This window comes from Camelus dromedarius, chromosome 4 (assembly GCF_036321535.1).
Source record: "Camelus dromedarius isolate mCamDro1 chromosome 4, mCamDro1.pat, whole genome shotgun sequence".
Lineage (NCBI taxonomy): Eukaryota > Metazoa > Chordata > Mammalia > Artiodactyla > Camelidae > Camelus > Camelus dromedarius.
Window position 1 is genome coordinate 84,539,310 of NC_087439.1, and position 14,309 is coordinate 84,553,618.

At 42.9% G+C, this 14,309-nt stretch overlaps 1 protein-coding gene across 1 annotated transcript in view; it reads left to right on the forward strand.

Moving 5' to 3' along the window:
- Positions 1-202: 202 nt before the first annotated feature.
- The window catches only part of SGPP2 (sphingosine-1-phosphate phosphatase 2), a 98,169-nt gene continuing 84,062 nt past the window's right edge, over positions 203-14,309 (forward strand). The window contains exon 1 of the mRNA XM_031452263.2: positions 203-454. Within this exon, the coding sequence (XP_031308123.1) occupies positions 239-454 (216 nt within the window). The 5' untranslated portion in view covers positions 203-238. The remainder of the gene's footprint in view (positions 455-14,309) is intronic.

The following is a 14,309-nucleotide window of genomic DNA, read 5'->3' on the forward strand; positions in this document are numbered from 1 at the left end:
CTGGGAAGGAAAGGAGGGCGGGCGTGCCGGGCTCAAGGTGGAGGCAAACACCTGGGCCCCCGAGCACGAAGGGCGGGCGCTAGGACCCGAGCGGCGCACCTGTTGGCTGGCGCCCGGGGCCCCGCCCGCCCGCCCTCCACCCTGAGCGCCAGGCCCGGTGAGGCTAGGGCAGGAGGGACAGCCGAGCAGAGTGCACCAGGTGGCGGCGGCGGCGGCTGCGCACAGCCCCGGGTGCACCATGGCCGAGCTGCTGCGGAGCCTGCAGGATTCTCAGCTCGTTGCCCGCTTCCAGCGTCGCTGCGGGCTTTTCCCGGCGCCGGATGAAGGCCCCGGCGAGAACGCCTTGGGCCCCGCGGAGGGCTCGGCGCGGATGCTGGGGCTCGAGCATCTCGCAGCCAACCACAAGGGCACCGGGGGGCCGGCCAATGGGCTACGGAGAGTCGCGGCCCCACAGGTAACCAACCGTGGGCCAGGTGTTCTCAGGGGTGGGGGGAGGGTGCAGCCTGCGGACTTGCGGGTCCAGGCGAGTCTGCCACGCGGGGATGGGCGTGCGCGGATCCCCCCGAGACGGCGGGGGCGGGTGGCCCCACCCCCGGGGGCAACACAGCTCCCAGTGCTGTGTGTACCAGGGAGGGGGGCTGGGGGTCCAATCCCTAAGATGACATCCTCGAACGTTGCCAGGTGGCATTCAGGTCTATTAAGACTTCAGCTGCACCCAGAGCTTTGAATGAGGTAGATTGAGAGACTTTCTACCTTCAAAAGTAATTAAATTCATGTTGGTGTAGATTCTCCCTAATGTGTAGGAGTTACATAATTGAAAAGACGAGCGGAAATGTCCTTGGCATTTTCACGAGAGGCTTCCCTGGAGAGAGATTCTGAGAACCCCTTCACCCCCCAGGATTATGAGTTTCCGCCCCATCCCCCTTTCATTGATTCTCACCAAAGGGGCGCAGCAGGGCTCAGCGTGCTCTGTACCGTCCTGCAATGCCAGCTCTAAGAACAGGACTTCGGGTTTAAATATTGCTGCTGGAGAAATTGACAAACTCCACCCCCTACCGCTGATGATGTCCAGGCAGCGTTTCGCTCTCTCCCTCCCCCAGAGTCTTGGGTCCTTCTTGCCTGGTGGGTCTCTTGTTAACTGGCATCAGTGACTTTTAACATGCTGTGAGGAGGGAAGTTCACCGCGCTCTCCTCTAGGCGTTCAGAGCGTGATTATACAACCCACTGCGGCCTGGGAGCAGCCAGCTTGTTGTCGCAGTGCACAGGGACTCCAGGCGGGAGGGACCACACGGGCTGCAGATGGTAACTTGCCAGAGATGCTGTCTGCCAGGGCGCAGGGGTCCCCCCTGGGAGGGAAGGCTCTCTACAGTAGATACAGCCTGGGCCCCCACAGAACCTGCCCTTTCCTCAGGGGAGGTAGAAAGTGTGGCAAATGAAAACCGAAGCAATGGATTAATTCCAACTCTTTGGAGGGGAGGGGGCATGGAGGAAACCATGTTTATTTCTTCCTAGTTTTGGTGACAGGAAGGGGGGATTTATTTATGTGTAGATTTCTAGGTCTAGTAAGTGAGAAATTAAAAAAAACTTGACTTCCATGTGGAATGGAATATTATGGGCATTCAATTGTTGGATTTATCTGAGGATGGGGGTGGATGGTGGTTCCACTCCAGAGAAATCTTCCTCTATAATATTTTTTTTCTCTTTTTGTTGCTCCTTCAGTATCCCACATGACATCCAGTAACTTTTAAATGAGTTTGAGACCACTCTCCTTCCCTCTTGGCTTGTCTTTAAAATGAGGCAGAAGGGAGGAATAAAAACAAGTTAAAATCGTGTCAAGGTCATCAATCACAAGTCTGAGAAACTGTCATAGCCAAGAGGCGCCTAAGGGGAGACGATGGCTAAATGTAATTGTGGTGTCTTGCATGGGGCCCTAGAACAGACAAGAGGACATTCAGCAAAAACTAAGAAAGTCTGAATAAAGTGTAGACCTTAGTTAAAAGTTATGCATGAGTATTGTAACTAATGTTTCAAACTAGTAAGATGTTAAAGACGAGGAAACAGGCTGCAGCGTGTACAGGAAGGATGGGGAATGTAGGAGAGCTCTTTGTACTATGTTCTAAATTTTTCTGTAAGTTGAAAAGTTATCTAAAAAATAAAGTCTATCTTAAAAAAATTTTTTAAAGGGGAGGTGGGTCATTGAAAGAAGTTCAAAGATAGGATCATTTACAAAGGTATAGACGGGTGGTGGTGGGGGGCGGGAATCAGCACGGGAGGATGAAGCATCTTGGAGTAACAACTTCAGCCTAAAAAAGCAAAGGGAGGGGATAGCGTTCCAGTAACCCCGGGCCCTACGAGAGCTTGGCTGTCAGACAGAGGCCCCTGACAGGAGATGAGGCCTTTAATAGAGAAACAGTCACAGTCAGACAGGAGGAGAAGGGGAAATAGATCTCAGGCTTATTCTGTACATGCCTCACTTTGGCCAAATACAGTCAGGAGCCAGGGGGCTTGGAAGCCTGGTTGATGCAGTCTGTGAAGGTTAGCCTCCCTGGAGAAATACGGAGAGTAGGCCTGGAAGAACAAATGGAGAATATCCAGCCCTTGCTGTGTGAAGAAATGGGTGTGGTTTCACTGGCTGGGAGGGTTGAGCTTCAGGCTTTCTGCAGAATCTGGACTTCATCCTATAGACGTGGGATGGCAAATTGTTTTCATCCCATGTGCCAAAGTAGAATTTTCAACTCGGACATGGTGATGAGAAAGGTTCTGGGGGCGTCACTGTGCTTAATGGGAAAGAGTGTGGGATTGAATGGCGATGCCCGTGTTGGGGTCCTGAGGGAGCCTGGTGCTGAAGTATTTAAGAAATGGTGATGTTATGTTCAAACAGTAGCAGGCATGGGACTAACACGAAATCAAACCTCAGTATCTATTTTTGGGTTTTGGTGATACTTAGAGTGTCTCCTTCACCCACAGTGCCTTAGGAGGAAAGACCACAAGTGGTTTCTTAAGACATAGGTTGCACGTTTTGAATCATGGGACCCCACCGTTATGCCTAGAAGCTGGTTGGATTGCAGATCAGCCCTTGAATCAAAGGCAGCCTCTATAGGCTGGTCAACATCTTGTGAAATGTCCCCATGTGGGCACTTCAGCTAATTGGGATGCTGCATAACGCAGGGTGACTAACAAAGCCACCCAGATTGCTCCCTTAAGGAGTCTGAATGGAAGACCCCAGCATAGGAACCGAATGGTAGAGTGGTGATGGACTTCAGAGAGAAAGCAGAGGTCCTAAACGGAACCCCTGAGAAAGAGAAAGCAGATGCCTACAGTAGGGAGGAGGGCAGAAAGTCCACAGCAATGGGCAAAAGCAGAAGGAAAAACTCTGAGTGGAGAAAGAAGCCAAGTCTTGAGCGACAGACTCCACTGCAAAGGGTGGCAGTGCTGGAGGGACTGTGGACTCTCAGGATGGTTCAGGGTGACACTCAGGAAGGGGGACAGGCTCTGTGGCTGCTGGCATATTTCTTTACCTCTAACAAATTATGCAACAAACTGAGTGGGTCTCCCTTGCAGCCAGAATGTGCTGGTCTCTACTGCTCTGAAGTCTTGCATCTAATTGCAATTAGATCTTTATTTCTAGCATTTTCTTGTAGTTGGGAATAGTGGGGCTGGGGAGCAGGAACAGATTTCTCTTCCACACCTGTGCATCCCAGGGTCTAACATGTACCTGGAACATGACAGGTACCTAACACTCCCTGTTGGATGGAGCATGTAAGGGTGTGCTAAACTCAACCTTTCCTATCTTGGCAGAAATGTCATCACCTGCTCTCTCCTGTCACAACGGAGATCATTTTATCCCTGACCACTTTGTCTGGCTGTGTCTTCTTTTAACTTAATGTTTTTTTCAGTGTTTGCTCCTTCCTTTTTATCCAGGAAACTGATGATGGTTTTGATTAATGAATAACTTTTTTTTTTTTTTTGGTTTGCTTTTTTCTGTTGGACGCCGTGAAGGAAATTCAGGTTTTGAGAAAAGCTGGTGATAGTGAAACAGCCGTCAACTTTTTAAATGTGATTAAATCACTGCTTTAAAAAAGCTGTTGACAGCAAGCCTAATCTAATTTTAACTTTTTTTGACTTAGAATTAAGATGTTAAAACTTTCAAATTTTAATAAATGCACTTTCACTTCTGTGGGTACAGTTAATGATTAAATTCTCTGTTGCCCTGGTAAGAATTATGTCTTGAGCAAAGTCATTCTTCTTGCATTTTACTTGGCACACAATTTTCCTGGAAGAAAATGCTGTCACTGTTTCCTGGCAACACATTTAGAATGTTCCTATCTGTGTTAGAAATCTATAGAAATGCTAAAATTGGAGCATCCACTGGTCTTTATAATTCTGCTTGTGTGGTGAGCTACTTTCTGCATACTAAGAAAATGAGGTATTGAAAAATCCAGTCAAGACTGTGATTCATATTTTTTCCCCTCACTCTTGCTTCAGACACAGTGTGGACTAATTAGCAAAGTGTTTTTAAAACAAAGGAAAAACCCTCAGGCGTGGGCCAGGGTGGAAGGAAGGGAAAAGAGTTAATGACTTGTGATCTTGAGGGCGGGGCTGGGAATCTTGGGAAGGGGAGCAATGGTTTCCTTGAGCAATTTTGAATATTCCCTGCAGTCCTCCAGAAATTTACTGGCAGAAATTTACTGTTTAAATAAAACAAAACGAAACAATACAAAACCCCGGATTAATTCTTGCTTTTGTTCATGCCCTGTGTTTGGTCATCATGCCTGCAAGAGAAATGTCCTCAGTGTCATCTCCGGGTATGTTTTGATTTTCCCAAGTGGCAAAAAACTTTTGTTCTCGTAGAATTTTATGGGAAACAGCCCATCAAAGCAGGGACTCCTTCTGGGTAGGAGGAAGAGGGGTTGATGGTGAGCAAGAAGGCTCCTGGGGGTGAAATGTTGGCTGTTGAGAGGCCAGGGCTTAATTGGTGGTGAAAGGGTGTAGGTGAGCTTTTTTTTTTTTTTGCAGTTAAAAAAAAAAATCACTCCCTCCTGAAAGGTGACTTAAAATGTGGCCCTGAAATAGAACATCGAAGATTTTGTTACAAGCACGACCAGTGAAAGGCTGTTAGAAGTCAGTTGGTTTTCTTCTCCTTTCTGAGTTTTGATCTTTTGATTTTTTTTTTCCAACTAGGAAGGTATCAAATATTTTGAAATTAATTTTTATGCTTTTTAACTATTAAAGGAATACATAGTTATGTTAGAAAAAGTGGAAGGGGCCAAAAAGTGTAAAGAAGAAAACAAAATCCTGTCATAATTTTGCAACCCAGAGGAAAATATTAATGTTTTAGAGTATCACTTCCTTTTATTTCTATGAAAATATAGAATATTTAAGTTATCAACATGTACATATAATATTGGGATCAGCTTTTTCCACTAATATTGATAGAGTTAAAATGAATGTGGGGCAAGAGGAGAGCCGTGTCTCAGGTCTCAGCTGAGCCCCTGGGACGTGTCCTACCAAGTGTGGATCCTTGGCTTCACGCAGGAAAGAACTCAAGATCAAGCCACAGTTGAGTAAAGATAAATTTATTTAGAGAGATACATACTTCATAGAGTGCAGGCTGTTTCAGGAGGCAGGAGAAAAGCCATGAGGTGTCGGGGTTGGGTGCTCAGGTTTGAGCAGAAGTAGATACACACTCCATAGACAGAGTGCGGGCCGTCTCTGAAGACGTCTCAGAAGAGAGCAAGTGAGGCCACAGGGCATGGTGTTGCCAATTTTTATGGGCTCGGTAGCTTCACAGGCCGCACCAAGTGGGAGACCATTCCAACTACCCTGGGGAAGGGGCTGAGAGTCCCAGGAATTGGGCCACCACCCACTCTTTGAACTTTTATGGTTAGCCTTGGAACTGTCATGAGGCCTGTGGGCATGTTATTTGTCATGCTAATAGATTACAATGGGCATATAATGAGGCTCAAGGTCTACTGGAAATCAAATATCCTGCCAGTCTTGATCCTCAAGGCCTACTGGGAGTTGAATCTTCCACCAATTTGGTGTTAATTGCTGTCATTCTTTGAATGGCTCTGCCCTGTCCCCTTCCCTCCTGTCTCAATATCATGAGCATTTCTTCACATCACTGAATATTCTTTAATTATGTGATTTAATAGTTGTATTGTAGTTTATTATGTAACTTAAAAATTTTAACCACTTCCTTAAGTATGTATTTAGATCATTTTATTGTTTATCTTTGTACTTCAACTGGAGTTTAAATGTTAAATTATTTCCCGAGAACCGTATGAGAAGCTTATTTCAGAGTGTTGCAGGAAGATGGGGGCACGTGAGGATGGTCAGGTCCCAGGACCCCAGTGAGTCCCTGGGACGTGCCCCCGCCAAGTGAGGGTCCTTGGCTTCGTGCAGGAAAGAATTCAAGAAAAGTAAAGTGAAAGCAAATTTATTTAGGGAGATGCACACTCCATAGACAGAGTGCGGGCCATCTCAGAGGGCAAGAGGTGGCCCCAGAGTGCATGATCGTCTAGGAGAGTGAGATCTGCCACGAGGTGTGGGGGCAGTTAATTTTTGTGGGCCGGGTAATTTCATATGCTAACAGGTAGGAGAATTATTCCAACTATTTTGGGGAAAGCGCAGGGATTTCCAGGAATTGGGCCTCACCCACGTTTTGGCATTTTGTGGGCAGCTCTGGAACTGTCATAGCACCTGTGGGTGTGTCACTTAGCATGCGAACAGGGAGATTTCAGCTTTCCTAGAAACAAGAAGCAGGAGCTGGGGGAGGGGGGCCACAGGCTCTTGCTCAGTATCAGAATCGTGTAAGACGTACACTTTTCATGCCATGTAGCATCCATCTCACGAATATACGACAGTTTATTGATTCTCCTGTTGATGGACACTTTGGTTTTTACGAATAAAGGGAGCATCAAGTATTGACTGTAAAAAGTTTTTACTTTTAACTTTCATTTTAAAATCATTTTAGACTAAAAAATTTGCAGAAGTAGTACAAAAAATTCCTATGAACCATTGACCAATGTTCTCCTAATGTTAGCATCGTATATAATCACAGTGCAATTATCGAAACGAGGAAATAGTATGTCATCTACGGGCCTTATTCAATTTTCATGAATTGCTCTATGAATCTCTTTTCGCTAATCTAGGTCTAACTCAGAGTCATTAATTGCATTTAGTTGACATGTCTCTTCAGTACAATTTGGAAATTCTTCAGCCTTTCTTTGCCTCTCCTGACTTTGACTCTTGAAGGGTCCAGGCCAGTTTTTCTGTATAATATTCCTCAGTAGGGATTTGTTTGGTGCTTCCTCACAATTACATTCAGGTTTTGTATTTTTAGCAGGACTTTTAGTATATTTTCCTTTGTTTAAGGATTTTTTTTCCAAACACTAACAAACTTTTTGGACATCTATTAAGAGTCAGGTTTTGGGGTGTTTTTTGTTTTGTTCGGTATATTACATGTGAATAGTTTTTGAAGACAGTCCAGGTTAAGCCAGAGCAAAGTGCCGTTGTTTGCCTTTGACGAGGGGGGGTGGGAGGGACTTCTCTGCATATTTTCTTTCTTAGCTTTGTACTTTCTTTAAATAATAGTTTGCATTTTGGTTATCTGCTGCCCTGGATACTTTCAGGAACAATGAATTAAATATTTAGAGTGAGCGAGTTGGGTGTAAGTTCTGAAGTTTTCAGCTATGAAAACAGGAAAAATATTTAACATTTTAACTTGATTGTGGAAGATGATGGCTGCGTGTTTCTGATATGTACTTGTTTCCATCTTTGTGATAAGATGCTTTAATAAATCTCCTAAATATTAAACAAAAAGAAAAAAAAAAACCTAACCCTAACTCTAACCCTAACCCTAACCCTAACCCAAGAAAGATATTGTATCTATTTTAGTGCATCATATACCAGGAGGCACACAATGTTGACTTACTCCATTCCCAGTAATTTTAACTTGACATACCTTTAGAAGTGTTGAAGTGGTGTCTTCCAGGTAAATGTTTTTCTCTTTCTAATTAATAAGTATCTTATAGGCTGATATTCTGAGGCATCATAAATATCTTGTTTCTCTGCACATTTTCACCAACTAATTTTGTCATCCATTTTTTTAACCCTTTTTTTTTGTCATCCATTTTTAAAAGTGATCTGTCAAATTGATAGCGGAATGAAAGCGTCTCATTATTAGTTTTGTATTTCTTTTATCTTTAAAGAGGTTGAGTCATTACCTTATGCTTAGCAGATACTTGTATTATTCTTTTCATGAATGGCCTGGTCATACACTGTTCCCACTTTTCCACTGTGATTTTAGTGGGGGGTGTTTTTCTTAGTGACATTTGATGGTTTTCTCAGTTTATTCGTTGTGCACCTGAATCTTCCATTATACATCCATCAACATAAGCTGACAACCAATGTATTTCTGATTTTCCCTTGTAAAGAGAAAATAGAGAAAATATTTGGAGACTGAGGGAGAGAAGGGCGAGAAAAGGGAGTGATAATTTCTTTGAAGCATCTGTGGGGTTAGATAAGTCGTGCCTCATCCCCTTGTCCTTCTGCCAGCTCCTTTCAGGTCAGGTTCAAAATCTGTAGCCTGTGAAATGCTTGTGATCCTTCAGTAGCCTTGGGCAGGGGCTGGAGGTTCTGAAAGAGTTAAGGAAAGTAAGTAATCCCGGCAACTCTGAGCCAGAAAGGCAATATATTCTTAGAGGGTGTGACCTCCCCGCTTTATGATATTATGGCAGTGAAACAGGAAAATGGATTAGTTCTGTTGTATGTTGCAGAGGGTGACGGACAACTTTCGAGTCCTCCCTGAATCCTCTCTGCCTTGGGTCTTCCCTGGCTGCAGGGTTCCTGAGGAGGCTTCAGGACTGCCTTCTTGCCGTGGTCCTCAAATAGAAGGAATGGAATGAACAGTCCCAATATTTACTCAGTGGTGTTTTCCTGTGTAAATAATTACTCTTGGAGAGGAGAGACTAACATCCACTGATAACTTAATTTTGCTTTGATTTCAACCCATCTGATGCCACGGTGATATTTTATTGTCAAAAAATTTTGGCCCTGAAGGACCTAATCTGAAATTTCCTAGCATGTTGGGCTATAAATGGTCTAATCCTGAATTCTTCGTGCTTACTGTTCAAGTATCATTGGCAAAATGGAAATGGGACTTCCCACATTTATCCTGAGTATTTCCCTGTATAGACAGGTGTACTTGCATAGATTATGCTGCCCATGTGTCATAATGAGGCCCATGCTCTCTTAGGTTTAGAACAATTTGGTGATCAGTGCTTCTCCCCCCCCCACCCCCCGCCCACCCCTCCTGACCCTAAGCCCAGATGATTCACCAGAGAAATCATCTATGATGGGAAAATCACTTTTGAAAAGAGAAATTCGTTTACTCTTTAAATGTGACAATGAATATATGCATGTTCATGTATAACTGAAAAATTGTGCTCCACACTGGAATTCGACACAACATTATAAAATGACTATAACTCAATAAAGAAATGTAAAACAAATTTAATTTTAAAAATTAAAAAATAAAATAAAATAAATATTAAAAAAAAAAAAAGGAGTTAGTACTAAACCTCCGTTTACCATGCAACCAACCCACATTTGCACTTCAGGGCATTTATCCCAGAGATACGAGGACTTACTCACAGAAAAGCCCATACGTGATTTTTCATGGCTCCTTTATTTGTCACAGCCCCCAAACCAGAAACCTCCAAAAATGTCCCTCACTAGATGGATGGCTCTGTGAGCTGCGATACATCCATACTGTGGAACACTACCCAGCAATCAAAAGGAATGACCCACTGATGCACCCCAGCAACTTGGATGGATCCCGAGGGCGTTATGCTGAGTGAAAAAGCCGATCTCAAATGATCACGCACTGTCTAATTTCATTTATCTAACATTGCTGAAATGACAAAATGGTAACTAGGGAAACAGGTTAGTAATTGCCAGGGGTTAAGAAGGGGGGCATGACTCTAAAGGGGTTATAACAAGGGATATCTCTGAGGTAAGGTAAGTTTTATAACCCAGTGACAGTAGCGGTTAGTGAGTCTGCACATGTGGTAAATTGTCATAAAACTATGCGCACACACCGTGCCAACGTCAGATTCCCGGTTTGGGTGTGTAATTATGAGGTGTGATTATGTGAGACATAAATAACCAGTGGAAGGAAATGGGTGAAGGGTCTACAGGACCTCTCTTAACTAGCTTTGCAATTTCTTGTGAATCTACAGTTATTTCAAAATAAAAAAGCTTTTTAAAAAAGCAACACTGCCTTATAAAAATTGGTCCTGTCATCCTTCTCACAGCTTACACTGACAGCATCCAGCACGCTGCGGGAAACCCAGGAAATGCGAAACACCCTTTGGAAGCTTTTCCTCTGAGGAGCTTCTTGAGCCAGCCACGCTGCTGTGCCTTCTTCCAGAGCTACAGGGGTTGATTGTACACCCCCTGCTCACTGGCCCCGGCTGCCTGCCCAGGGAGAACGCAGAGAAATGTTGGAGGCTCAGAAAAAGTTTACCCTTAACCGTCATTCATCTGACTTGTTTTATAACTGCAGGACTTTTGCATTAAAACATATTCTTGTTGTTTCCTGTTAAGTGACTTCAGATTGGTGTTGCAAAGTAGGTCAGATTCACACATCAAGTCTTCAGTTTCCTTTCAGTTGTCATTTTTTCTCTGTCTACAAACACGCTTAAAATCTTCAACCCCCTCCTTACCCAGCACGGAACATCTGCATTCAGCCCTAGGGCTCCTGGAGTCGGACATTCTTGTCTTTCTTGAACCACGAGACATCTTGAAAGAGCCATCTGAGGTCTACACTCCCGTTTCTACTGTTTCATCTATTTTTGTTCCCTGCGGCGTGGCTTTAGCTGGAACAGTGTAAACCAAAACGAAGAGGTTATTTAGCCTAAAATATAATTTTTGAGGTTTACTTTGCCCGTGTGTAGTTTCACTGAGAATAGCTGACCATTGTTAAATTCAAAATGATAAAAGAGAGCGTGGTCTCTGATATACATAAAAAGTAAAGAAGAGCCCTCTTTGTTTCAATTGGACTCCAGATGGCCAAGGCCAAGGCTATGGCAAGGGAAGCTTGGTAGAAACTCACAAACTCATGTTTTAATAGCTGCTTTTCCTGGTCTCAAGGTCAGCAGTATCCACTCCCCTAGTGGTGGACCCTCTGCACCTATATACTAGATTTATGCTTGTCCCCCACAGGTAGTTTTCATCACCAGAGAGTATTTGTCAAATATCTAGTTGTAAAAGTTTTTTTCAACTGTGTTCTACAAAGGGAAAAACTTAATCATAATATCCAAAGGGTATCTTCAGAGTTATTAAAATTCCATATATTTCTAGACATGGAGACACATCCATAATATATTGTTCAACCAAAAGGAAATATAAAAAACAATATTTATGATATTCAATTTTAAAAACTGTATATGCATATATTTGAACAATTTTTTTTTAGTCTTAAACATTTTTATGAAATACACAAATTGTAGTTCAAATTAGTTAATTATGAAAAAACATGTTTAAAGGATCCGGCGTGATGAACCCAATCTTACCAGTGGTTCTCTCTGGACATTTAAAATTTTTCTTATTCATGCTTTTCTGTATTTTCTGCATGGTTTTGTTTACAAGAGAAGGTAGTAGTTTTATGTTTAGAGAAAATTAAACCATTATTATTTTATAGAAAAAAATTCTAGGAGGATATTCTGTACTTTTGAGGAATATTAATTACTAAGATTACTAACATTGTTCCATGTAAGAATGTTTTTTTTTAATAATTACCATTGGCATGTTTGTAACAAGGTCCCAAATATCAGCTGTATTGATCATGATCCTTACCTTAGGGAATATTCATTAAATTATGTGAAGTACTCCAAAGCCTTCTTAAATACTACAGTATGGCTTCCTCCACGTGTCCACATAAGGACCCCGTGTGAAATTACAGGACACCTTTTCCTGCTCTGTCCAAACAACCATGTGAGATGCCAAGAGCTTAAAATACATAACGTTCTTCTAAACTAGTGGAAATTTATCAATGCATTGAAAGATTTTGGCCTCAAAAAGATCTCTTTTTACCTTGGCCAAAAATGTATTCTTTAGAGCGCTCAGGGAAGTCTTAAGAAAAGCAGATGTGTGCTATCCCCCTACCCTTTTTTGTTGTTTCTTGACAAGATGTTTTGGAAGATCTCTTTTTATCGTTGTAGATCCAAACAATTGTAAGTGGTTTTTAGCTCTTCAGTTACCTGATGACAATATCTTGGGCATGTTTTATGTTGAATCTTGGTTCCTCTTAATCTGAGGACCGTGATTAAAGTTAAAGGATCCTAAGTTAGGATTGGATTTAGAGCATCACAACTACCATTACCAAATGTTTGATGTGGTTCTTAACTGAGTAAGTATCTAATTTTATTTTAAAATAAAACATAATCATTAATTTCAAAACCTAAACAAATGATACATTTTTTTTCAAAATAATATTCTTCATTTTCCTAAGCACAGAAAAAATATTGGACAACCTTATTGTGTAGTTCACAGCCGCCCATGCCCCGGCAGAAGGCCTGTATGTTCCATGTCTGCACTGTGCTTTGTGGGGAGGCTGCGTAAGGAATGGGCTAGGATGGTGCTTTACTTCGTACACTTTCAAAGTGTGTCACCTTGGACATACCACATAAGCTGTACCGCCTTGGTTTCCTTACCTGGGAAACATTGAGGGGTAGGGAGAATAATCACATGTACCTCCTAGAGTTCTGAGTAAATAAAATAGTGGGAATGCAGATCACACTGCGTCTGGCACCTAGTAAGCCCTTGAACGCTAACTATTTTTACCATCGTTTCTGTCATCTGGCCACCAACAGTGCTGCTCCTCCAGCTCCTACTATTGCTATTTTTAATCCAGTGGGTATCTTCTGGAATGAATCTCACCTGTTATGGCAGGACATGGGTGGTAGGGGAGGAGGAGTGTTGGTACACGTAGTGCAAATCTTTCTATGCCACTTTGGAATGGTTTCTACCCTAAAATCTGGGGCAATCTTATGCTTTCAATTAAATTTTGCATTCCTTTCTTCTCATGGTTTGTGGCACCTAATCATATGCCGTAAAAATCCTTTCCCAGGTCCTGCTTCCCCTCATCTGAACTTACTGAGTCGCAGGAAGTGTATTTTAGAGTGTTTCTTCCTCTGAGAGAATACTATGAACGTCCAGTCAACATATATGAAGCACCTAACAGTGAGTCAGACTCTAGGTCACACCCTGAGCTCTCAACAAAGGATGTGCCTGCAGGTCCTGCCCTGGAAGAGATCCCAGTTGTCAGGGGAGACAGGGAAACAGATGAGCATCACCTGAGGGGAAAGGACAAATTCTCAAAGATCATCAAAGTTCAATTCAACAAGGACTTTCTTTCTCAGATTCCCTCATTCCCCATAAGAAAACTCTAAAAGAACATTTTGAAAGAGGATGCTTCTAAGATTTCTGTTGGAACCATTAAGGGGATTTGAAACTTACCAAATAAAGAATTAGAACAGCTGACACTCTCAGGTTTTAGAAAACTGTAAATGTGGACATCATATGGGGAAAAAATTCTTAGAGTTTTTTTTTATTACACACGTGACATACAGATTTCATGCTTAAGACTAGAATATTGTTTAAGAGAATTTAAAAGTGGGAAAAGAAATTGTACACATGAGTAATAAGATAAAGCTTTGAGCATGTGGGTATTAAGACTCTTGTCTATCTCTGGCCGAACCCCACCCCAGGAGAGTATTAACTATTCAGTAATGGGAAAAAAGAGGGCCTCTGTGATCCTCTTTTCCATCGACTATGTGCGGGATTTTGAGAATAACCACCCCTTTAGGGCCCTACGTGGGTCATAGTCATCCCATGTAGAGTGAAGATGGTAACTAACCACCACTGTTGGGACCTGGCCTTGCCTGGGGTGGTGGCTCTCCTTTAACTGCAAAGAAGAAGGAACGAATGCTGGCCACACACACATGCTTTGTTCACAGATGATTTTACTAGTCAGATCTTTCTGGATTTTCTGGTTTCTGTTTTCTAAGAAAATGGGAGATGGAGCAGCACCCACTTGCATTCGTGCACAACTGTAAGAGGCTGGCTCCCAGTTAGTTGCAGTTGCCTCCCTGAACCAGAGCAGGCTCCCGCCCCATCTTATCCCACACCTGCAATTGCTTTGTTGGCTTATATCACTTGCTTGATCCATGTAGGCCTTGGAATTTGCTGCTCCTGGTCTAGAAAATTCCAGGGAAAAGGAGAATGGCCAGGGCTCCAAGGGT